Below are 27,008 nucleotides of genomic sequence, written 5' to 3'. Positions count from 1 at the left end.
CTTCACTGTGAACTACCTAGTAATACAATGTAAAACTCAGCGTAGGGATAGTCGTCTTAGGGGGCAATTGTCATGTAATTTTGGGGGATTGTTTTGATAAAACAGCAGTTACAACCATGTCCTGCAGAGCATTCGCGATAAAGTTGGCTTTGCCGCAAGGTGTTTTTATTCACTACGTGGACGTTAGCCAGCCCAGATACCTCCCCTGCGAGAGCACAGATGCGGCTCATTCATACTGGGGCTGGGGTAAACAGCTTCGTTATACAAGCACTAAAGTAAAAAAATGCGATCCAATCGTTTGTCCGTGTTAACAGTGTTGCAGTCTGTACGTACAACGAACAAGGAGGTTGAGTAAAGTTTAAGGTTTTTCTTTTTTCGCTTCCGTACCTACCTCGACGGGCACACTGATTTGGCGTGGGATGTGTCGCAGGCAGACTTGCAGACAATGGACAATAACATGCACCAAGCCGAGCTTCGAAGATCTCGAGCCTTCTCGAACCGTCTGTCTGCGCGCGCGCTCCGTCGTCGAGTGAGAGAGCAATAACTTTATTTTGCCCAAAATGTGGTTAGAGGAGGGGGTAATGACTAGAAGCTTCCCCCGTCCCGCCTATAGACGGAGGCCGGCAGCCCCTGAGCGGCGGCGGCCTCATCAGCCATTTGGACTACTCTTGCTTGAACATCCGAGTCCGAGCTGAGCAGCACGGTCTCCCATTGATCCTCATTTCTTATTATTAAACTTGGTTGTGTTTTTGACCAGTTATTGTTATTATATTGTTTCTTTGTGAATGCCCAGGTTATGTGTTGAAGATCTGCTCGGTTGTTACAGTGCGTCGTCGAGGTTGCCGGGAGAGGAGAGCCTGGGCTACGGTGGCCTGAGCCGTGCTCTGGGACGTGATCGCGGACGCGCGGCCCTTAGTTTGTTCTAGAAAATTCAGATTTCTCTTTTACCGGCAGGTTGCGCCGGAAACGATGCTCGTCACTGGAAAGAACACTTCGCCGCATGAAGCAAAAACGACACCACGTGACGGGGATGCTATATGCTGCCGGTTTGAGCCTGTAAGTATTCAGTCAATAGTGCTGATTTCTCACAGCCCTCGGTAATGGCCACGGAACATCGCTGCTCTGCTGGCACTCACACTTGCAGCGGTACAAGAAAAGTACACTTCGCTGTCGAAACCGCCGTCTGACAAGAGCTTCAGTGATGCCGCCGCGCTGATTAGAAGCGGCGTGCGCGCTTGAACAATTTATCTTTACCACTCGGAACGGATTTCTTTTCGTAAAGAGCAGCAAGCATCGCTCCACAAATGTGCGCCATGTCTGTGTATACACCGATAACGGTACTTGTATTACACTGCTCAAAACGGGGCTGATAGACGCTTATCTCTGCATTCGTAATCAGGTTTCCGAACAGCGCGAGAAACCGGCCGTTCCAGCGTCGCCACCACGCAATTTAATGTCATTTTTCTTCACGGGCTTATCGCCGTAGATGGCCGCACTTTACTGTTGCGTTCCTCGCTCAGAAGGTATGTGTGATGATCCCAAATCAATCTGTGGGATAGTGTGGAAGGACACGAATAAACTGACAGCTCTGGACTATTTTGGAGTGTCGTGAAATGTATAAAGCAAAAATACTTACAGGATGGTTTAAGCGTTATCTGTGGTGTGTGCTAGACGCTTTTGCTCCCGGTCTCTGAGCTCGTGGTCCACAAATCCTGCTTCCTCCATGACGTATTAGTGTAAAAGATGTTTTGCATCCCTCCTGTTGCTACTACTACGTTCGTCTCCCATACTCGAGTGCGCGCGGACTGGCTAAGCATGCCTGTCACAGCCGGAGGCAGTAAGCACGGCGATGACATGAAGAGAATGGAGAGATGAAAAGTTTATGACGACGATGACGTGATGATGACGTTACGAGAATCGGATGACGAAGCTGAAATGATGGCGACAGAATGACCAAGGTGCCATGATGACGGTATGACAACGAATGCACGACGACAACTGAATGATGACGATGGCATGACAACGGCGCAGTGCTATATTGATGATCGTAACAGCATGGTTACGATGAAATGATCAAGAAAGAAGACCGTGATGAAATGGCGAAGTTGAATTGACGATGATGACAAGATGAATATGAGATGGCGATGAGTGTTCGATGACGCTGGCGGGCACAATTGGTTGGTTTCCACCAGACGCGATACGTGGAGGGCAGCACAATCTGGTGGTGTTGCATGGAACGGTGCTTTTGCGTTACCGTGACCCAAATGTCCTCTTATTGGTGGAAGGGCAGGCAATATAGCGTGCCCTTCCACCAATGGGAGCACCTTCCTGGCGCGCTGCCAAGGTCTGCGCCTGCGAATGGTGGCAAGGCCGCGGAACTGGGCCAGGCGGCGGCGTGTGCTCTCTTTCGCTCACCTCTCTCAAAGCGGGCGGCACCAACGGTACCAACGGCGCGAAACTGCACAACGAGCTAAGAAATGCTAGCGCTTTAAAATGTTTAAACTGGCGGACATGTCCACAACGTCAGCGTATGCACTATCTCCTGGCGGGGCTGCAGAATTATCGAAAATATAGAAATGAAGGCGGAAAGGATACGCGTCAATTATATACCCGCACATCAATTTACACTGAAACTTTCATTCATTATGATAAAAATACAAATACATGCGCCATTATGAACATTACCAAGACAAAGCTTGCTGCGAGAAGCTGTGGGCAAAATTATTCTAACAGCGAAAATGGAGCTCACTATCAGCACAGAGGCGGAACGGCGTGACTTTTGTACCTATAGAGCAAGAAAAACCAAACTAGAGTGCACTAGAATGGGGGAGTGGGTCTAGCGGACGCCTTAGCAAGCGCCGAGCGTGACGCAAAAAACGCGGAAACTGTGGCGGCGCTGCCATCGTCTTATTCGGAATCTCTGGCCAATAAGCCTTGGCTCCGGCTGCTGTGGCAGCGCTCATTGGCTGATGCGAGCTCGCGGCCTGAGTAGCTGTCGTGTGCTCGACGCACCGTCGTTATTGCGTCATTTGCGTTCTTTCTGCCGCTATTTTTCCCTTTTATTTACAATAGATCGATGGGGAATAATCTGTGTTACCGCCACCGAGTATCCGCCTGTCAAAGCTCCATGCAGCTGCGGTAGGGTCTCCGACGCGACAAGCGTCCGGCCGGCGAGCGGGGCCGCTCATTGGGAAGTGACGGTGGCGCCACCTGGATTTTCAATAAAAAATGCCTCAGCGCAGAGCCCTCGTTGGACCCACTCCCCCAATCCAGTACAGTCTACCCAAACGTAGCGGACTGAATACAAGCTACCATTTGGTCTACGTATCATGGCATTGAAAAAGTGGGTAACGTTGTGTCTAGCTAGCATTCATAGAAAATCTCTCCTGCAGTCAGTACAATTCTATTTATACCAGAACTCGCTACCGACAACCTGAGGCGATTCAACAGACAGTCTGTCTCGGTGCTCCTCGAAGCGGTGGCGCCAAATCAAGTGACGGATGTCAGAGTCAACACAAGAAACAATGTCTTGGCTATTGACGTCGTACGTGAGACGGCGCGGATCACTTTGAGCAAACTCACGGAACTTGGCGGCATGAAGGTCCGCTCGTGCATTCCTCTGGACAGTGATACCACTACTGGTGTCATCAGCGACATGGACGTCTCCATCTCCAGCGCCGACTTGCCGATTTTATTTAAGCCAGCCGTTGATGGCTGCGCTATCACTTTTGTGTCTCGACTCAACACATCCCGCTGTGTGAAGGTGATTTTCAAGGGCAAATCTCTTCGCTCACATGTCAACGTGGGCCACTTTAGACACCCCGTGCGTCCATTTATCCAATTATCACTCCATTGCCGCAACTGCCTGAGGCTGGGACACGTGAGCGGTGTGTGCGAGAACACGAGGGTTTGCTCGCGCTTCGCAGAGCCCCATGCTGCGGACTCCTGTCTAGCACAGTGCTCAAATGCATTGGGTCCCATAATGCTACCTCAAAGGACTGCCCTAAAATGAGGAAAGAAGGGGCGGTCTTGAAGCAGATGGCAAGAGACCGTTCGTCTCGTCGGGAAGCTGTTGCGGCCATTAGAAAGCGACGCTCTCAACGCCGTCTGACTTCAAAGAACGAAGATTCTTCTATGAAGAGCGCGGCACATCCGACTACTCCTCCTCCTCTGCCCCTTCGGCTTGGCGGAGTCGAGTCTAACTCTGACAAGGTCGTGCCGGAGAACACTAATGCTGAAGCCTGGCCCGCGCTACCAAAGCTACAGCCGCCACCACAGCAGAAGCTACAACCGAAGCCACAGCGAATACCGCAGCCACAGCCGACGCCACAGCCGGCACCACAGTCACATCAAAGGATACAGTGCACCGCGGTAGAGTCCACAATGCCGACTCCCGATAAATTTCCCGAAGAGCGGCAAGTGGTTGTGATGCTTCGGTCCCTTCTAAATACCCTGCATATACTCTTAAGCAAGCTGCATACTCCGTCAGCGCGAAGTGCAGTGCAAGTACTGGATGCTCTTAATCAAGTGCTTGCAAGTCTCGAGTAAGCCGCATGGTTCACTTGCAGCCTCTTATTCACGCAACGACCACTGGCCCTTGGTTCATGTCAGATGTCTACAACGCATATCACCAGCTATGGGACTTGACTTTGGTGTCATGGGGCTTCGCTGCACACACAATGCTCACTCTCTTCCTCTTTTCCTCTTTTTATTCCCCCTTTCCTTTACCCCTTGTGTAGGGCAGCAAACCGGACGTTCGTCTGGTTGACCTCCCTGCCTTTCCTCTCTTCGTTTTCTCTCTCTCGCTCCTGCAAATTCCTTGCGCTCACAAATGAAGGAAATAAAAATGGGAGCCGAGGTAATTCGTCAATGTCCAAGCAACAAAAAGGCCGGCCGCCGAATGTGAAACGCGAATGCCTGCGGTGGTCCCCTATAAACATAAGGTCACCCATCCACTCAAGAAAGTTGATTGCAGGCATCCTGTTCCTTTGGCGTTTTCTGCGCCGAACAAGCTTTCAAACCTATGCTCCCGCACCTGTGGAGAGAGCAGAGGAGGATGCCAAACTCGGCATGGTGTTTCATACGTGTCGTGCGCTGTCGGCGTGGTTTATGCCATTCCACTCTCATGTGGTAAGACGTATGTTGGCCAGACAGGGCGTTGCGTCAATGAGCTAGTCGGGGAACAAGCGCAAAAAGTAAACAAAAATGCAGATAGAGGAGCGCACCTTGTTGCGCATATAAACTTTTTGCAACAATTGTGAGGCGCGACTTGATGGCACGTCGATTCCTGGCAAAAGCAAGAATGAGCCTGCGCGGCTTGCCTTAGAGGCCTACCACATAAGACAAGGCGATAATTGCATCAGTGACACATCTTTGTCCCTGCACGCATCTGAAATTTTCCTACGGTTGGGTATGCGAAGATTTGGCAGATTTCTGTAATGTAATCAGTGCGCTGCGCGGTAGTGTGGCCTTGGGTTTATATATGCATCGACGACGAAGAAATAGTCAGCGCAAGTGTGTGTCGTATCTTCCTTTTGTGGTCCGTCTTAGGTGTTTGCGCTGTAATTTTAAGTGCAGACCTAGCTTTGCACTGCCGTCAATCCGACTGTTTTTGAGCACAAGGATATAATTGCGCCCTCCTTTGAAAAAGCAGGCTGTCACCTGCTACTCTGACTTGGCGTCACACAACTGCGCCTATTTCGAGTTTCCTGAGCTGTGAATGAAACACAGAGCCTCCCGTGTTGCAGCTAGTTCTGAACCTGTCGATGTCGACTTGTGTTCCATTCGAAATAACCCGCAATTCGAAGTTGCGGGACGAGAAACATAGCCGTTGTTGAAAATCTTGTGTTCTACTCATCAGTATATGATAGCAGAGTCCCACTAAATATTGTTAATATTAGGGACGGGGTGAAGTGTTCCAGTAAAGCTCAATAAACTGATCTTTTTCGTAATTCCAACTATTTGAAGCCGCACTAGTGGCACGGCACTGCCGAGTGAGGTGTGTCAACGATGACTCGGAAGAAAATAAAATGAGATGACATCACACTGAAAGAGGCGTGTGAGACAATAGGAACTCCTTAATCAGCAGGCAGCGGGATAGTCATAGAATGTGAGCATTGTGCGACAATTCCAACATCGATGAGTCAACCCTATCGAAAAAACCGATAGCGATATATCGGCTCCACCTTTTATTCCAACACGGAAGACTGCATGCCTACTTAACTCGTTGATCGGCACGGGAAGAAGGATTGCCTTGTGTCAAAAGCATTACGAGTGAGTTGATGAGGTGTTGGTCATGGGAAATTAGGTCTGAAAGGTTAGAAATGTATTTTGTTGCACAAAAAAGTGGCTTTGTAATTATCGCTATTAGCCCAGGCGATCTTCATCAAATAAGACTTGTGCGTCTCGGCAGTCCATTTCTGCGATTTGATCAGAATAAAGTTTCTTGTCCTCCAGGTCTTCCAGGCAGACGATTCTTCAAATAGTCTTCGTCACCGTCCGGCGACACTTCGCACTCAGGGAGGCCAACTTGGGAATACATAGGTTTATTAGGCCAAAGTAGCATACATCGCTTAGTGGCGGCCGTTTATCGACTCGCTCGCTCTCCCCTTCTCATCTCTACACACTCTTTTAAATACCCTTGAGAATTTGTGTGGTAACCTTATTTTAGGTCTCCTTGCTCACATCCCCCCAATCAGTTCTTTTCAAAGTAGACGGGGCCATCAACAATCCACACTGTGGCCGCCTCCCTTCTTTAGTCGGGTTTTTGGAAAACACAGATCAACATCACTTAAACGAACGCCACATCGCCCACTTGCTCGAGGTCCACACATCTCGGTACAGCTGGCCCGCTGCACTGGGATTCGCCGCGAACACATAAATCGCCCCCTTAGCCACTATTCCCGGACATGCTGCTAAATAGTACCCGCGCACGACGTTGCCGCAAGGTGTCCAGTTACGCACACATTCTAGACGGCGTACACCGTGTATCTCCCACACCGCAACGGGAATGCCGCTACCCACGAAAATGCCCATGTTTGCGTTAGCTAAAAAGCAAGCGCCTATATGCCGTTGAACGACATGCGCGTAGTGAGGCGGGTGCTTGGCTTCTCATTGCATGTGCCTGCCCGCGAAACATCCATGTATCTTGGGCGCCGCTGTTGAAGTGCGCTATCCCCTGTGGTCCCTGTCTCGAAGAGCAGCGCCTCAACACAAATGGCTGTTGGTTGCGGAAGAATAAAAAATTGGCTGCATATCGGCTTGCTTCGCTGCAAATGACGTCGAAAGACGATAGTCTTCTGCCGCCCCTCATACGTAACACCCTCTCTTCTCCGCCCTCCCACCCCTCACGCTCTTCCCCTCCCCTCTCACTCCTCCCATGATAGATGCAATGGAGGTTTTGCTGAATTCAATTCAAATTTCCTGCTTGGCTCTGCTCTTGCGCCATCTGTCGGGACCTTTTATTAGTGTTGGCTTAAAGCCAGCGACAGAGCCGTGGCTTCAGTCGGCTTGTTTTTAACGTGTAGCGTGTCTTCGACACCCTTTTTAACGCGTTGATTTTTCATTCACTAACGTAAAAACCAGTCCAATGCGTGTTTTTAATTAAATTAACGTTGCGGATCACGGTTATGTACATAAATTTTCCCTCAAATAGGCCTGAGGTTTCCTTTGCGCTGTATAATGTGATCTGGCACGAGGTCATATAATCACCCCGTGCCACCAGTGCTAGTAGCTTGGTTGGTTTTGGCCGCGCGGTTGAATCGAGTGACAGACTAAGTTTTTCGCATTTAGGCAGCCCAAGAAAGACTATCATCTTTAAAACCTGCCTGCTTTTCATGATTGCGGCCCCGGGTTCCAAAGTGGGTGGCATTCAATGCATGCAAGGCTGATTATATCAGCCAAGTTAACTATCACTTCCTTAAACGATCAAAAACAGATCGTGTACTGTAGTGCACTGTACATGTAACGAGTGCATGTTGTTTGCTGAGCGCTATTTTTACTCTAAGGGAGATGCTTTTTCAACAGCCTCAAATGTTACAAGCATAACTCATAGCAGTGTGATGTGTGTGCTAGGCTAATAAATAGTTTATTCATTATTCCCAGTAGTGGTCATGGTCAATTTCAATACCCAGTGTCGCTACAATCTGAAAACCACCTAGGTGTCAGCAAATACATATCAAGCTTTTGCAGTAACCGAGGTATATAGACCCAATAGAGACGTTAATTCGCCACAAGTGGGAAAATATCTACCAAGAAAGGCGCCAGGCAAGGAGACACAATCTTTCTATTGCTATTAACTGAATGTTTAGAATATGTGTTCAAGCTACTAGACTGGGAACGAATTAGGAGTAAGGATCAATGGCGAATATCTCAATGCCCTTTGATTTGCAGATGATTTTGTTACATCCCCGTAACAATATTTCCCTTTTCAGCAACACTGGGGATCAATCACAAACACTGATTGAGGACCCTAACCGAGAAAGTGTAAGAGCGGGGTTGAAGATTGATATGCAGAAGAGAAGTGTAATTCTGAATAGCCTGGCAAGGGAACAAGAATTCATGATCACCAGTCAACCTCTAGTGCCTGTGCCTGTACGTTTCTTCATTATTTACAGGGTACTCTGATCATGAGCAGGGAATTAGCAGAAGAATACAAATGGGCTGGAGTGCATACGGCACGTATTACCAAATAATGACCACCTTACTTACCACTGCCTTTAAAAATGTGTACAAATTGATTAACACCGATACTGACATTTGGGGCGGAAACTTGGAGGTTAGCAAAGAAGCTTGAGAACACGTTTAGGGCCGTGCAGACGGTGATGGAACGAACAATGTTACGCGTAACGTTAAGAGACAGGAAGAGAGCGGTGTTGATCAGAGAGCAAACGGGCATAACGGATATTCTAGTTGAATAAAACTTGTTGTTGGGCTAGTTGGAACATGCTTCATACAACGAAAAGACGCAACACACCAAGGAAAAAGACCGGCGACAGGAAAGAGCGTCTCTCCAAGCTTCTGACTTCAACACTAGGGAAATCCTCTTCGCGTGCCCCCGGCAGCTCCTCACTGATCGCGGCTGCACCTTCTTGTCCCGAATTGTTGAAGACCTTCTCCGCTCCTGTTATGCCGTGCACAAGCTTTCCACTGCCTACCACCCGCCGACAAACGGACTCACGGAGATGCTCAATCGCATATTGACAGAAATGCTGTCTATGTACGTTTCTGACGACCACTGTGATTGGGACAGCACGTTAGCCTTCGTGACCTTCGCCTATAGTTCGTCCCGTCACGAGATCGATGGCTTTTCACCCATTCACCTTCTGTTCGGCAGCCACACTACTCTGCCCTTTGACACACTTCTACCTTCCTCGACGAACAATACCACTAGATACGCTCAAGACGTCTTCGCCCGGGCTCACACGAATGCGCCACATTGCCGGCTCCCGGCTCACTGAGTCTCAGGACGCACAGAAGCTCCGGTACGACAGCCGACATCGGGACGTTCGATTTCCTCCTGGCTCCGTTGTCCTATTGACACATGTAGCCGCGTCGGCTTGTCTGAAAAGCTGCTACCGCGCTACACACGGCCCTACATGATATTTTGGCGATGTGAACCACGAGATCGCTGCGCTGGACTCGCGTGTCCCCACTCACGTTGTGCATGTGTCCCGGCTGAAACCGCACTTTGCCGCGAGTTCCCCTCCTTTATAGTTAGCACCGAGACGGCGCCATTGCAGGCGGAGGTTATGTTACGGCGCAACCAAGAATGGCGCCAGTCAGAAGCAGCCGATTTGACGCATAGAGGTAGAATCGGCTCTCGCCAGCCATTTTGTTTTTGTATCAGTTGCCTCTCTTGTATATATTGTAAATACAGTCGTATATGTGACTTCCGCAACGTAACAATATTGCAAAGACTGCGGCTTAAATCATCTGACACAATTAAGGAATGGAACTATTCTTTGCCAAACTTACTGCGCTATTTATGACTCTAATATACACACAAAAAAGCTGACATGCACAAACCAAGAAACAAACAACGTTGAGTCGTAGGTGTTATATTGTATCGCTATAATGCTGTCAAGTTCCTCTGAAACACAGGGAAAATATATCCCGCTTTCCAACACAGCGCTAATGAAATGCACACAGTTGTTTGAGCGCTTGAAATAGGTCTATCAAGATAGAACAATGCGCAATCTGTTAGCCCGGATCATGTAATATAAAAATAAAGACGGTGATTGCATACATATTCAACATAGGGTCCAACAAAGAGTTAAATAGACTACGCTGTGACTCGAGTGCTGAAAATAATTCTGAGAAAAACAGCGAAGCAAAAACTCCCATTTACACTAGTTATATACACTGTAAGGAATTGCTGTATATTTAAAGAATATTTACAGGAATTTTCAGGACTGCAAAAAGTTTGTGAATGCTCTATAGCAGAAATCTGTTAAAAGAAAAAAAAGAACATAATTTTTCTTTTCATGGTCTCTTGCCTATACATGGAGTCAAAATTAAGACAACCATTCTATGTTACTATGAAGCATAAACATATAAAAAACATTTTAGTGTTTTTTCGTTTCATACACGGCGTTTTTTGCAACGTCATGTACGACGCGCTGTCTGCGGTACTGTTTTGATGCCCGCGCCATATTCAAGATGGTGGCCCTCTGAGTCAACGCATGACTGCACTGCTCTGTCTTTTCTTTCACCAATGTTAAGAGGTGAGTGGTTTTCTTTTGAACTACATTACAAAGAGTGCACGACGTATTTTCGTACCCCATACTTTGCGCATGTTCATGACATAGTACAAGTCTGCAATACCCCCAAGGAAAATTCAGGCGGACATTGACAAATTTTAGCAACTACGTGTTCCGACGTGTCTGCGTACGTTGCGCTTCGTGAAACCACGTGTCATCTGGGTCTTAAATTTAGCTTGTATTTTGTTATAGCACACGTAAGGGCTAGTCAGTGTGCATGACAAATGTCTTATTGTATATGCTCGCCTTTTCGTAATGCATTTGTTTTTGCTGCGGCTGCGAGAAAGAAAAAAGAAAAGATGTGCGTGACCTTTGAAAAAATGTCGCAGTTTCGCCCTACGGGCGAAGCAATGAATGCGATAGCAACACAGCAATGTCATACGAAGTAAGGTGAGCGGCCTTGGTAGCAATATGAATTGTAGTAAACATGAGCTGATTAAGTAAGCAGGTGTGCTGCGGCGTAAGTAGACCGACATGAAGAGAGGCTCGATGACCACGAGAAGGCGCGTGTGAAACGGTGGTGTTGATGAGAAGCGCTTCCCGCGGGCAGCGTGTGCGAAGGGACACATCTGTAGCGCTGCACTGCCGATCTGGGCAGCATTGCATGTGTAACGTGCGTTGGAAAATGTGGCCCGACTATTACTAGCTAAATGAAAAAGCGTGGTGTGAGCGCGCACAAACAAACATGAATCGATCACACTGACTGCAGACAACGACCGTCAAAACTCTGGCAGCAAGCGGATAAGCCGCAGCGGCGAAGGTACGTGCGGTCTATCGCTGCAACGGAAATTGAGCGGCGAATGCACGGCGCAAAAGGTCAGATCCGTGTGGAGATAAGAGACGGTGCGAGCGAAGGACGAGCGCGGTTGTTGGCAGTGTAGTGCGCACCCCCCCCCCCCCCCCCCCCCCCCCCGCTGCTCGCTCCGGCGCTGGCTTCCCGCTTCCTTGCTTGCGCGTGGGAGATTGAGTGCGTTCGCTCTCCGTGATAGCGCGCGTCCCCGCACGCTTCCGCTCGGGCATACGGCACGTGGCGAAGATTTTATCTATAGGGAACCTCACGGCGACGGCGACGACGACGGCGACGCCGACGGCAGAAATCCTGTCGAAGTGTCCATATAATTGCTATCGCAATAAAAAGCTTACTCAGCGAAGTAAGGTCTCAGGGGCGAACAAGTGTTTAGTTTCCTGAAGTGACCGGAAAGTGCGCCCTTTTTATCTGTTCTGTAATATTTTATTTCCTTTGTTTGGAGTGATATGCTGGCATATGAACCCCTCGGATATCAGGGCACATCGCACCCAGCGTTGACTTCATTGCTTCGTTTCCCACATTTCAATTTTTTGAGTGCGTTAATGGCGGGTAAATATTTCCCGTGGCCACCTACTACGGCATTTAATTTTGAAAATAGTGCGAACACTGGGCCGCGTGGCTTGGTGTACTATCTGCGCATTTTATTTTGGAGACGGTGCTAGTATCCATGTTGCGAAGATATGCTGCCGTAAGATCACGCTCGTGGCCGCAAATAAACGCTGGCCTGTCGTCTTCTAGCCTCGCTGCTTAACTCTAACGAAGAATATCTGAATGTACTAATGACGGACAACACAAATGAAATAAATGGGCAAACATTTCCATAAGCGGGACTGCAGCAAAACTTTGAGTGAAAGAAAGTAAGAAGGAAGCATGTGTCACTGTTGTAACTACTACTCTATAGTTAACATAATGCGTCCAACGTTTTGCATTATAAGGAGGATATTCTGCCTAGAGTGATTTTACTTGATATTGTGAGAAAAACAGGTGAAGTATCATTAGTTTGTGACGTCTGGCGCACTCGAAGGGTCGTGCAAGTGTTGTGTGTGGTAAAGGCTGGAAATATCTGGTAATCCTGTATAAATTCTGATTTTGCTTCCGTTTCTGCTGTTCAACGTTATAGTAGACGAGAGGTAGAGCATACGAGACACGATAACTCGAATTACACTGTGTTCACGATTATTATAGTATTGCTTTCATTCTCTATGCCCCTGCGCGACATTTTCAGCGCTGATAGTATAGAGGCGGTCCAGGAAACACGCTGAGAGTAAGAGATTTTGGGGTAGAATCGATCGGCTCCTCCATCCATAGGGTGAGCACGTTAGCATGTTGCCTCACTCCGCGGAACGCGTATGCACCCAGTGTGACCGCGCGCTGGGCAGGCACTGTGACTCCTGGAAGCCGGTCACGCCTTTTTTTTTTGTCGACTGCTGCATGTTTTCAGCGTACCCTAGCCTGCATTGTAGGGAAACAAACTTCACTTTCAGTCTTATGTTGAAGTTGCCGAAAAGACAGCTTCGTATTTATGCAGCGGATCTATCATGTGTTATGTGACTTTTTTGTAGTTCAAAAAATAAAAAGAGAGCATAGAGAATATAATGGAATGCGGCCTGTTGAGGTGGATTTGATGCAGAAGTGCAGTTTACTTGACCGACAATTCAGGTGGCTAATTAAATCGATCCACTGAATAACTTCCTAATTATTCGCTTTAGGGCATACGTAGCAATTCCGAAATTCAGACCCAGAACTCAAGTCACTGCTCCGTAGCATAAATGTGAAGACTATGGCCATTTTTGAGGCATCCGTGCTCAAAATCTGCTAAAAACTGCATTGGCGTTATTGGTACTCACGCTGAACAGTTTCATGTACGCATTCAGGAAGCTATAAGCTAGAAAGCCCATGAATAGCACCGCAACATTAAGGCCGCAAATCTCAATAGTCACCAAAGGCATAAGATGAGGTCATCCGGCGCAAGACAGGGGTAATGTGAGATCGCTGGGAGAGGTCTTCGTCCTGCTGTAGATATATATACGCTGATAATGATGATGATAATAATGATCGACCATCAACATCATCTCAAAAGTGGTGCTAGATTTACTATTTCCGCCAAGGCAAGCATCACTTCACTGATCGGCTTTACTTCCGCAGTTTCAATGTGCCCTAAACTGATTAATAGGACAGTTGACAGGAGTTATAAGAAAGGAAGTCATGAGATGATGGGAATCTTAGTTCTTAATATCACATTATAACTGACTGCATGGTTAACAAAAGTTTTATCTCAGTTGCACACAGTGATTGTTATTATTGTCATGAATAGGCGGAAAGCATAAAAATAAAAACAGTACAACCAAGACAGTGAGAGGGTGGTAGTTATACACCTACAGCTGAATGGGTGGAGCTCCACATAGGATCTCATGCTTTCTTTGTTTTCATTGACTGTTGGCACCTTTGAAATGAAGCAATAGCCATTCTGGATGTGTATTTTTTGAGTACTTAAGAGTAATGAAAAAAACGACGCAGAAAGTATTCTGGGAGTTGGTCACGTATGCGTAAGCATTGTGCCACTTGTCCATCTTCCCGCAGCTCGGTGCCATTATCAATGTTATGAAACTTGATCCTACCAATATAAACCCTTATAAACCCTCATTAGTCGCTATTAACCTCATCGAATATGATCTGACCCTTATCAACTCTCATCGGTCCTTATCAACCTGGATATACATCGAAGTTGTTGCAAGACCACCACTACATTTGCTGAGGGAGTATGCAGTGCTTTATTGATGGTTCGGATGCTTGTTTTGAATTCGCTCTTTACTGAAAGGTATGCTGTTCTGTGTGTTGTATGGGTTATGTCAAGGAACGTATGCACCTTTACGTATGCGTAGCAGCCTTTACGGGGGTATGAATCATTGTTTAAGTGGTATGAGTCATTGCATTCGTCTAACGTGAGCGAAAGGATTATCCTTGGGTAGGAATACATTTGCATTTAAAATGGAAATCACAGACGCCTCAATTCCCCCGACGTTCACACAGAATATAGCTTGGTGCATAGTGACAACAATAAAATCAAGCTTGTCAGTGCAATGTTCTATGTAGCCTTCTACATATTTGAAACAGACAGCGGCCACCAACATGGAGTAATGTTGGTTTGCGTACGTGTTTTGTGCATGTGCATGTGTGTGGTGGGCGTCAGGGTGCGTGCCCATTTTGTCCTATGGCGTGCGCTGTTTGTTCCACAGCGTTTACGGTGCCCACGAACTGGCCACGTATTAACACTGGAAACTAACTCGTACCGGAAAGAAATAGTCGTATGGCTGGCACAATAAAAATTATTTGAAAGTGGCTTCACACACGTAACTCAGATACGCACACACTGCGTGTTGTGGTTGACTACTCTTAGCAAAAAAGAATCTTGTGCTGGAGTGCCTCACTCAGCTTTGCATAATAATGTTGCTGCCATATGTATAATAAAGCACCACTGTTGTTTTTCAGGTCAGTCGCACCTTGAAACCTTGAGAGAAGCCAGATCTAGCGCTCAAGCAAGCAGCACGGCCTTGCACCAAAAGTTGTCTCCAGGATCAAGTGTCTTCAAGATTGAGTTTTAAAGGAAAACTGAACAATGTAATGTGGAGGCCACATGGAGTATTTCTTCAGCTCCATTGTGGTTTGATATGTAAGCTGGTTCTCAGCTTGATCTCTACGCAGCTGTACAGTAGTAAGAAGTTCGCCGATTGTTTTGGTTTCATGTGGCTCATTTAGCCATCAGTTGTTCTTCCTTTAAAATAAAACACTTCTCTATTTGCGTACGAAACCAACTATAGCCTGGCTCTTTGTAGCATCATTTTCCCCAGTATAAGTGCTGCCATCTGCTCTTTGTCACGCGTGGCTACATTAAATATCTAGTGCCTTTGTTCAAAGAAAAAAAAACGCGTGTTAACATGAAATTAGAATAAACAATTCTCAAGTGACAAAAGTTTTGCTATTTTGCCAGTGAGACACGATACACTTAGTTCAATATCTGACTTCCCACAACAGATTCTTTTTACATAAAAAAGAACATCCGATTCCATGTGAATTTTAAAAATGGACACATCTCGCCAATGTGCACTTCAAAATGTCAGCATTATTTCACATAACACACTGCACACTTAGCATGATGGATATACACAAGGTGGTAGTATAGGCGAGGTGGCCAAACGAGCGCCGCAAGCGCGTCATGGCACCTCTCGAGTTTCTACAGCGGTCGCCAGGGGTTTTATGGGCGCAAAGATTCGCATCGCAAGCTTTCGCTGTGCTGTAAAAGGTCGGTTATTATCGCAAATTTTGTGGCTTTAAAATGTAGTTATGTTTTTAATAGCTTGTAGAGGTTGTCTTCCAGCATTTCCCACAAAAATGAGAGTATCAGGCTCTATGGAGCTTAAACATTTCTAGTCGGCGCAGTTAATCTCGACATGACTGACACAGAGCTTTGATAGCAGGGGACGTGCGTGTATTTTTCTGGAAGCGTGATAAATGTTACGAGCGAGAGCACAGGTGCACAGCATAAAAAAATATATTTGGTTTTCACGTCATTGTGGATAGCATTCGGCTTATGGGCGTATTTGATTTATGATCGCATGGCTGTAACTAAACTTCACTGTTGCGCGGTCACCACTTGTTTAATTACTGTTCAGCTCTCTTCAGGCGCCGTTGAGGTGCTTGTGCCCGTAGCGTCAGATGGCGAGTGTAAGCGTCCATGCGCCCACGAAATGCTGGGTGGAGACTGCAAATGACGGGAGTAGACGCCGTTCTGTCTTGACAGAGCGGCGCCGCCGCGCCTTCGTGTTCGCGGCCGACCTTGGCCGGCCACTATGAGCAACAACCATAGTTTCTGCCACAGGCAACCTTTAGGAATTTATGAAAGTGTTCGCTGAAACACCCTGTATATATATATATATATATATATATATATATATATATATATATATATCATAAGAAGCCAACAAACAAACATTGACACCAAGAACAACATTGATGCCTTCAGGGAGCATATGTGGGTAATAACCAGTTGCCATCACCCAAAAAGATCACGTGCTCGTGACGCCTGCGGCAGAAAGGATGTTCCACATCCGCCCCTAGGCTTGTGAGTGGTGGCGCAGGCTACCACTCCCAGAGTTAGTTCTAGTTGTAAAACATAAATACCCCAGAAAGCGGATGGGAAAACGGTTCCGCGGTAGCTCAATGGTGAGAGCATCGCACGCGCAATGCGAAGACGTGGGTTCGTTCCCCACATGCGGACAGTTGTTTTTATCCGTTTTCATTTCGATTAATTATCGTTTCTTTAATTCAATTAGTATGTGCAATTAACTTCCCCTATGTTGTTGTTGGTGTCAGTGTTTGTTGGCTTATGATATGATTAATAAAAATCGGGCCCCTCGGCTCCCTTTGTTCTCGTTTATATATGTATATATATATATATATATATATATATATATATATATATATACCAGAAAAAAGCGATTCTGGGTCCGGGTACATATTCACAGTGAAGTAGACGCGCGTATGAAGCTGTGTATATTATAATAAACCGCTTCATACGCGCGTCTACTTCACTGTGTGTACATATATATATATATATATATATATATATATATATATATATATATATTATTCTGTGTGTGCGTGTGCGTATGTGCGCGCGTGCGTGCGTGCGTTCGTGTTAACACGCCACCAGTAGTTTTGGAATACAGTAAATACTGTTTCTGCACAGTCGTATATGCTAATAACGGGGTGTTTATTCATATTTTAATGAGGAAGCATAAACAAATGTACTCGATCGTGCACATATAACAAAAATATTCATTTCAAGCGTGATTCATTTGGCAATGACTCAATAGTCACTGTGCAATACACTATATGCTATTGTACGTCGCAAAATTGTCCATGCATACACGCGGTCACTAACTCACAATCATTTCACTGGCAGGTTCGGGACAGTTAAGTAAGTTGGCTGTCAGTGCCTAGTAAACACAACGACGTGCGAATTGATTTACTTCTCTTACCTTGCTGTGAAAAGGGATGTAGTTCATTCTGTTCAGCCTTCTTTACGTACACGTGTGATACTTGGCAAACGGGTGCTTATTTATAGCCTGGGAAAAACTTTTAAGCTGTTATAACAACTAGAAGAAAACTCATGTTGCTTGTTTTCTGAAACTAGCGCACATAAGCAGTTTTATAATTATTCCTGTTTTCATAGTTATCTGTCAGAGGATCTGTTGATGTAAAATACAGAAAACACCCGTGTAAATTGATTTAAGTGCACGATAAAGAATCCCAGGTGGTTAAAATTAATCCGATGTCCCCCACTACGGCGTGCCTCTTAATCAGATGGTGGTTTTGGCACGTAAAACCGCTTAATTTTTAAAATGAAAGAAAATTCATTTTCTTCTACAATGTCTCAAATTACAAATTCTTTCTTACACTCGCTTAGAGTAAATCTGCTCGCCATATTTCGCAGCAGCGCAAAGAAATAAAATTTAACTTGGAAATAAGGGACAAACACGCATGAGTGCTACATGTGACCTAAATTATTTTGCGCTACACTTAAATATTTTCAGCTTTTGCCACACGGCCTAATTTTCGTTTTGATACACTGCAGAGTGCACATTTACAGGATATTTGTTTTGTAATGTTTTTGTGAGGCACGATCGAGAACGTAGTTCATAGAAAAACTCACCTAAAAGTGATGTTGATAATGTCGGCGGCTACCAACGTTTAAACAAAGTAAGTTCTCGTCGTCAGAGCGGCAACTTCCTTCGCGAATAGAAATGCCCTTGCCAAAACCACCGTTGGCTTCAGCGACATTCCTTGTTCGCCTACTATTATCACGATAGAAAATTATCTTCACACATCAAATTTCTATACACTGGAACACAAAAAAATGAAACAGAAAAATATAAATAGAACACAGAACTTTTTTCCGACTCAAAATGGATGATTGTTGTTGCACGGGCGTTTTCTGTAAAATAAAGCAGAAAGTAGTATTTCTATAACAGAAATTTTTAAAACAGAAAACATAATGTTTTCAGTAATGCAAAACAAATAACTGTTTTTAAACACACAATTTCTGTTATTGTCAAACAGAAAATACTTGTTAAATAATATAAAAATCAAAAATAGCAAGCAGCTCAACAGAAACTTTCTGGCAACGTAGCTTCCAGAAAATAGTTTTAAGGAAATAATTTTCACAATGTACCAAGAGCGCAAACGAAGATTGCGGATGTATATATTATTCTCTTGCCGCCTTCGTCACCTACCGTGATTTGATGTCACATGGCAATGCAAATGTACATACATACATCTGTACACGCACAATGCACAATTGTACGCGTGTACGAAAGTACACCAACATACAGGGCTATTTCTAAATCTCTCATCCTACTGAGAGCTTTTCAAAAGAATATCGCTTTCTCGTTAACGGTATTTCTTCTTGTCAACGCCGTCTGCATTTTTTTTTGCCTTTGCTACCATTGCTCTTTTCTATGAAGCGGCAAGAGGTAGGCTGTGTCTCTCGTTCAGGGAAGGCAAGGCGTCAGCGATAATTTCGATTGCTCTCGAGACATTTCAGTGCAACCTGCTGAACAGCAAAGCTAACGACGCGCTGCGTCTTCTCCTTATCTCGCAGGACACTTCTCGGCTAGTACTCGGTTAGAAGGAGAGAAGCGAAGGAAACTTCGCGCGTTCGTGACACCGCTGTCTCACTGCCAGGAGCCCAGAATGATGTCGCACCTCCTCAACAGGAGCTTCCGAACACACCGTCGCACGCACAGCACACCTGCGGGAGGCACGCTGACCTCGGTGTCCGACAGGAGTCCGAGGAATACGCTGCCCGCGTCGAGGGGTGCGCTGACCGATGTTCCCGAGCACGAGGTACTGCGCAGTGGCGGCAGGAGGCACGGATCACTCGGCCTCGTGTCTACTGCGGCTACTCTGCCAGGTTCAGTTCAGGAGGCAAAGGTTTCCCTCGCGAAGTATGCGACGCTGAATGCTTCGGGAGGTGCTCTGCCAAAGAACCGTGACTGGCTCCGGTAGGTCTGCAAGAAGGATTACTTGAAATTTACGGTATTGCCAAAACCCGAATTTAAACCACCTCAAGAGCTGTATGGTGGTCTGAATTGTACTTGACGCTGGGCTAGTTGTTTGATTCAAGATTAATAACGTAAATTAAGGCACTAACGGGAACAGGCCATGGGACCTTTTATTCAAGCTTAGTTACGAGACACTGAACACAGAGAACGGCCTATTGCAGAGTAAATATGAGTGCACATAAGCATGTTGCTTGGTTAATTTTTTTTTGTAATTTAAAAGCAACGTAACACACGGACCAGAAGAGCAGGACAGGCGCCAACCCGTGTCCGTCTCGTCCGGGTCCTAGCTGGCGCTATTCTAAAACATATAGTCGCGTTTTCGGATAGTAGAAGTCTACGAACATCGCGGCACCCAACAATTCTTTGAACCGCAAAAGGGCATGAACTACCCCATGCTTTTTGCGATTGTTTTGTAGCTTGTTCAACCATTTTTCGGTGTGCACAAGGAAAACTGATATTGTGAATAGAATCCGTGTGAACCTGACCTCAAAGCTAACAACTGTGGATTCTCTCAATCTTTGCCTCCTCATGCAGGCATGCGCTATGTCGTTTTTGGCCACTGGTGGAGAATTTACACGGCACATTTCCCTTTTTATTTCCCTTTCTTAAAAAGGGAAATCAAAGTTCATTCATTCATTCATTCATTCATTCATTCATTTATTCATTCATTCATTCATTCATTCATACACGGCACATTTGTAATATGTAAGAGGAGTTTCATGTGCCAGTGGTAGCGTTGTTTATACACGGTATCCCACATAACTTTAGTCAAACTTTAAAAATGTGCATATGCCACGAAGCTAGACAGAACCAAGGTAATGCTTTTTACAGTCGTTTGAATATACTCGCGCTTCTTTCAGACCACTTTATTACATAATTAGTCTTAAATAATTATTCAACTTCTAAAATATTATCATTAGATGAAAAGTGTCCGTGAGAAAATTGTAGAGCAACATGCAAAACTCCCGATGAAGCTTTCTGTTACTCAATACGTGCAACATAAGTGTTTTTCCTAGAGTCAAAGAAGCCCGTGAATACACGCAAAGTGCCTCGAGCGGCCAGTGACGCGGCAATTTTGCGTGTTTTCAACCTAGGATGGCCTGCCTATTGTGCTGCAGTGACGGCGATCAATCCGCCCACTAACTTGGGTATCTAGGTTTACTATATATCGCACTAGAGAAAGAAAGTCAACGAGACAGGACACTCTGCGAAATCTAGCAGTGCTTACTGTTCACTTCAGACATTAGCAGACGCGAGCATCGGAAAAAGAGAATGTGAAATGGAGTTAACAATGTTTTATTTTCAATTCTTTCCCACTCAATCTAAACAATTACATATACATGAACCTATAGCTTGCGAGCTATTTTTCTTGCGTCGCCTAGCGGCAAGCCAATGAAAGGCAAGACGCACCAGATGCATGCGCCAGAGACAACACCGAAGCCAGGGTGTCCGGCCCCCAGTTTGTCGTTTTTAAAGACGATAGTCTTTTTTCGGCTAACTAACCGCGAAAAAATTTGTCCGTCACTCGATTCAACCGCCTGGCCAAAACCAAGCAAGCTACTAGCACTGGTGGCACGGGGTCATACACGTCAACATAATACAGCGCAAATGAAACCTCAGGGCTCTTTGAGGCAAAATATATGTACATAACCGTGATCCGCAACGTTAATTTAATTAATAATACACATTGTACTGGTTTTTACGTTAGTAAACGAAAAATCTACGCAATAGAAATGGTGTCCTAGAGGCGCTACGCGTTAAAAACAAGCCGACTGAAGCCGCAGCACTGTAGCCGGCTTCAAGCCAACAGTCATGAAAGGTCCCAACAGATGGCGCGAGATCAGGGCGAACGCGGGAAATTTGAATTGAATTCAACAAAATCTCCATTGCATTCATCATGGGAGGAGTGAGAGAGGAGGGGAAGAACTTGAGTTGTGGGAGGGGGAAAAAGAGATGGTGTTACGTATGAGGGGCGGCAGAAGACTATTGTCTTTGGACGTCATTTGCAGCAAAACAAGCAGATATGCGGCCAATTGTTTTAATTTAGCTTTGCTCTCATGGGATCTCGGCGCATTTTTGCGCTCCTGCTGCACTTAGACACCGCACTCCGGCGCCACGGCAGGTTGAGAAATTTTGTTTCATTGTTGGCGCTGCATTTCAAGCAACTTCGGCTTAGGACACGCTGGCCACGCCAGTCGCTGTGACGCAGTTAGCGAAAAAGCACGGCCGCTGTGGGGCAGTTGGTTTGGCATATACTGAATCTCACTCTGGAAATGTTTGTGACGCTTTCTTTGACATTCAACAGTTTGTAACTTATTTCGGTTCATTATTTGGGTACTTTTTGGGCACGCACGCCGCTACTTCCACTGTGACCCAGTTAGCGAGAAACAGCTCTGCCGTTGTGGCGCAGTTTGTTTCGCATTGACTGAAACTACCGGGGACAAGTTTTTGACGTCCCCCCCCCCCCCGCCCCTACAAGATTTACCTTATTTCAGTACTCACGCTTGTCGAAATCGCGACGAGTGATTGCCAGAAGTGAGAAAATGAGCAGTAAGGAACGGATAACGCCGAGGTGCTCACCCGAAAATTTCGTCTTCAGGACGGCTCAAAACACTCTTCGCACTCTCGCATTTTTCTTGAGTCTGCGTAGAAGACATTCCATGAGCGTCTGGCTGGGAGCCTGTGTTGTGGGCACTTCTGTATACGAGGTGCGCCATCGAGTCGGCCTGAGGCCATTATTATTATTTGATTTGAAACTTGTATACATTTGACAAGGAAGGGAAAGTGAGGAGCAGGTTGGCAACTGCCACCGGAAGGGGCACAACGCCTGCCTACTCTTCATAAAGGACACGGAAACATAGAAATGGTAGATAAGACGGAGGGGAGGAACAAGGAAAGAAAGAGCATGATCACAAATATCAAAAACAAATTAGAACACACAGTACAGGTCACACACCGTAGGGTTGGTCACTGCAGGCGACGCTTCTAAAGAATGTTAAATAGAAGATATAGCTTCTGAGTTAGAAACGTGAACCTAAGGTAGGTAATGCTAGAAAAGTAATGAGAGCGCGATGAACCTGATCGCATGGAGACGCACAACCACGGTGGTACAAATATTCGTCGAGTGTCGTACACAGCAGGCAAATGATATATTCCCTCACTGGCGACAAACGCTGCGCACTGAAAGCGGGACACTCTAATCGTAACTATCATCAGCCTAATTTTCTGTCTGCTGCAGGACGAAGGCCCCTACAATCTCCAATTACCCCTGCCTTGCGCTAGCTGATTCCAACTTGCCCCTGCAAATTTCCTGACTTCATCACCCCACCTAGTTTTGTGCTGTCCTCGACTGTGCTTCCCTTTTCTTGGTATCTATTCTGTAGCTCGAATGGTCCACCGTGTATCCATCCTACGCATTACATGGCCTGCCCAGCTCCATTTTCTCCTCCTAATGTCAACTAGATAATCGGATAACTGTCACTTAACGTTAGGCCTAACATTTTTCGTTCGATAGCTCTTTGTGCGGTCCTTAACTTGTTCTCGAGCTTCTTTGTTAACCTCCAAGTTTCTGCCCCATATGTTAGCACTGGTAGAATGCAATAATTGTTCACTTTTATTTTTAACGACAGTGGTAAGCTCCCAGTCATAATTTGGTAATGCCTGCCGTATGCACTCTAAACAAATTTTATTCGTCTGTAAATTTTTTGCGTGATCAGGGTCCCCTGTGAGTATCTGACCTAGATAAATGTGCTCCTTTGCAGACTCTACAGGCTGACTGGCGATCCTGAATTCTTGTTCCCTGGCCATGCTATTGAACATTATCTTTGTCTTTTGCATATTAATCTTCAACCCCACTCTTACAATTTCTCGGTTAAGGTCCTCAATCAATGGTTGTAATTCGTCCCCATTTTTGCTGAATAGGAGAATATCATCTGCGAACCGAAGGTTGCTGAGATATTCGCTGTTGCTCCTCACTCCTAAGCTTTCCCAGTCTAAGAGCTTGAACACTTCTTCTAAGCATGCAGTGAATAGCGTTGGAGAGATTGTCTCCTTGCCTGACCCCTTTCTTGATAGGTATCTTTCTACTTTTCTTGTGGAGAACCAAGGTTGCTGTGCAATCCTTGTAGATATTTGCCAAGATATTCACGTATGCCTCCTGTACTCCTTGATTACACAATGTCTCTGTGGCAGCTGGTATCTCTACTGAATCAAATGTCTTTTCATAGTCTATTAAAGCCATATAGAGAGGTTGATTGTACTACGCAGATTTCTCGATTACCTGATTGATGACATGGATATGATCCATGGTAGAATATCCCTTCCTGAAACCAGTTGGTTGGCTGAAGTCAAGTGTTGCACTGACTCTATTCGAAATTATCTTGGTGAATATTTTGCACAATACTGAAAGCAAGCGAATGGGCCTATATTTCTTCAATTCTTCAACGTCCCCCTTCTTATGGAGCAGTATTATGTTGACCATCTTCCAGCTCTCTGGTACACTTGCAATCGTGAGCCACTGCGTATAAGGGCCGCAAGCTTTTCAAGCGTGATATATCCTCCATCTTTGAATACATGGACTGTTATCCCATCTTATCCAGCAGCTTTCCCCTGGTCATGTCTTGCAAGGCCCTTTTAACCTCATCGCTAATTATAGAAGGAGCCTCTGTATCCTGTTCACCACTGCTTCGAATGAAAGTAGCTTGGCTGCTCTGGGGACTGTACAGTTCAGTATTGAATTCTTCCGCTGCTTTTACTATGTCATCGAAATTGCTGATATTACCTGGTTTATCTCTCTATGCATACATCTTGCCTTGTCTTATACCAAGTTTTCTTCTCACTGATTTCATGCTGCGTCCATTTTTTACGGCTTGCTTAATTTTTTGCGCGTTATAATTTCGAATATCCCTTACTTTCTTCTTGTTGATCAGTTTTGACAGTTCTGAGAATTTTATCTGGTCTCTAGAGTTTGGTACTTTCATGTCTTGTCGTTTTTTTATGACGTACTTTGTCCCTGGGCGAGCTTTATCTACTGGTTGCCTCGGTGCCTTAACTCCCACTTTAATTGCTGCTACTGAGATCAGTCTAGTTACTGTTTAATTCATTACCTCTATGCTGTCTTCAGCTTCCTGTTCTAAAGCTGCCTATTTATATGCGAGCACCAGCCTAAATTGATCTCTTACCCTTACTGCGTCTAGCTTGGCCTGTTTCTTCATGACTAATTTTATTCTTTTTCTCTTCAAGGTGAGAAAAATCCCAGACCTCACTAACCTATGGTCACTGCACTTAACCTTACCTAACACTTCTACATCCTGTACTATGCTTGGATCGGCAGAGAGTATGAAATCTATTTCATTCTTTGTTTCTCCATTGGGGCTTTTCCACGTCCACTTTCCGTTGCTGCACTTCCTGAAGAAGGTATTCATTATTCGGAGCCTATTCCTTTCCGCGAATTCTACTAACATCTCTCCTCTTGCATTCCTAGTATCGATGCCCGTAGTTGCCAATTGCTTGCTCACCAACCTGCTTTTTCCCCACGTTTACTTTTGCATTGAAGTCGCCAATGACTACAGCATACTGAGTTTGCACTATTCTCATTGCTAATTCAACAGCTTCATAAAACTGTTCGATTTCTTCGTCATCGTGGCTACAGGTTGGGACGTAGGCTTGTGCTACCTTCATTCTATCAGCTTTATTACGATGACTGCTACCCTCTCATTATTGATGTAGAATTCATCAAGGTTGCCCGCTATGTCATTATGGACTAGAAATCCTACTCCGAATTCTATCTTATCTGGAAGACCTCTGTAGCAGAGGAGGTGGCCGTTAGCCAGCACTGTATTAGCCTCGCCAACCTAACCTCACTAAGGCCAATAATATCCCAGGCAATACCTGATAATTCTCCAAATAGCCCTGCTAAACTAGCCTCACTCAATAGGGTGCGCGTGTTGAACGTTGCCAGGTTCAGTTTCCATTGACGGCCTGTCCGGACCCAGCGATTCTTAGCACCCTCTGCCGCTTAGCAGGTCTGACCGCCGCCTTGGTCAGGTGCTCCGCAGCCGCTGGGAACTGAGGGCCATGGGTAGATTGTTGGAGTCATTAGGGAGGTAGCGGCCGAATACTGCACCAGGGAGGCCAATTCCTATTCTGATGAGGGTGTGACTTTGTTGAATCTTAGTGTGCCTTCCTAATTTGGTTGCACCTGGACTAGTGTAGGCCCACTAGCTCTCGGCGATATTTTTTGCCTATGTCAGACCCCACTCCATGCCTGAAAATGTCAGATTATAGCTTACAACAATTGAGCATTGAGCTTCTATTGAGAATTTTACTAGAGCAAATGAAACATTTCCTTACTTCAACAGGCTTATTCCATGGTATGGTATGATAAACTTTATTCAGGTCCTGAAGATCAACCCTTAGGATGACGCAGGCGGCTCCCACGTCGGGACAGTAAGGTTTAACCTTACCGCCGTGTCGTGGGCCTTCTGGACGGCCTGTACTTGATCTAAAAGCACTACACTGTGAAGCACTCGCCGCCACCAGTCTCTTTCCTTGTCGCAGTCTGTGAAAGCCACAGGACATTGCCAAAGCATATGATCCAGAGTAATGATGCCATTACACTTCTCGCAATTGATTGGTACCTCTCTTTCTGGATATAGCTTGTTAATAAAGTTTGGACTAGGGTAAGTTCTTGTCTGTAACAATCTCAGAGTCACCGCTTGAGCTCTATTGAGCTTAGCATGTGGCACTGGGAATTCCCTTCTGTTCATGTAATAATGCTTCGTGACTTCATTATATGTAAGTAATCGGTCCCTGTTCTCCTCCAGCATATTATTGGGGTCCTGGTCGCGTAGTGCACGGATAGTAAGTCCTCGTGCAGCTGCGTTAGCCACCTCGTTCAAATTCCTCCGAGATGGATCGACAGACCCCATGTGTGCAGGAAACCAGCGGATTTCGATCCCTTGGCTGTCCATCTCACCGATCAGCTGGGCAGCCCTTTTGGTTACAAAGCCCTTGGTAAAATGTCTAATAGCCATCTTAGAGTCACTGTAAATTCGCGTCCACTTATTATTCCTTAAAGCCAATGCTATCGCCACTTGTTCTGCCACTGTCGCTTCTTTAGTCATGATTGTAATAGCATCCCGAGTGAGTCCATCTGCATCTACTACTACTGCCGTAAAGGCTTTCTTTCCTCTGACCCATGCAGCATCTACAAAAGCCGCATGTTCTCTGTCCTGTTCTATCTCCTGCAGGAGAGCTTTGGCCCTTGCCTTTCTTCTTTCCAGGTTGTGCACCGGGTGCATATTTCTGGGAAAAGGA

General features: G+C 45.8%; 1 protein-coding gene and 1 non-coding gene across 5 annotated transcripts in view; both read left to right on the top strand.

Annotated features, from left to right (window-relative positions):
• The window catches only part of LOC119441585 (uncharacterized), a 76,330-nt gene that overhangs the window by 11,890 nt on the left and 37,432 nt on the right, over window positions 1-27,008 (top strand). The window contains exons 1-3 of one of the 4 annotated variants that reach the window (XM_049661434.1): window positions 10,592-10,724; window positions 15,058-15,238; window positions 19,229-19,631. In XM_049661434.1, coding sequence (XP_049517391.1) covers window positions 19,321-19,631 — 311 coding nt within the window. In that variant the 5' untranslated portion in view covers window positions 10,592-10,724; window positions 15,058-15,238; window positions 19,229-19,320. Of the gene's footprint in view, window positions 1-857; window positions 1,057-10,591; window positions 10,725-15,057; window positions 15,239-19,228; window positions 19,632-27,008 lie in introns of those variants that run through there. The other 3 variants (XM_037706195.2, XM_037706193.2, XM_037706194.2) reach the window with 3 other exon arrangements.
• On the top strand, window positions 16,772-16,843 carry Trnaa-cgc (transfer RNA alanine (anticodon CGC)). Its single transcript has one exon. It is a non-coding gene; the product is annotated as a tRNA-Ala (tRNA).

Source organism: Dermacentor silvarum, chromosome 2 (genome assembly GCF_013339745.2).
Source record: "Dermacentor silvarum isolate Dsil-2018 chromosome 2, BIME_Dsil_1.4, whole genome shotgun sequence".
Classification (NCBI taxonomy): Eukaryota; Metazoa; Arthropoda; class Arachnida; order Ixodida; family Ixodidae; genus Dermacentor; species Dermacentor silvarum.
This window is presented reverse-complemented; position numbering and strand designations above follow the sequence as displayed.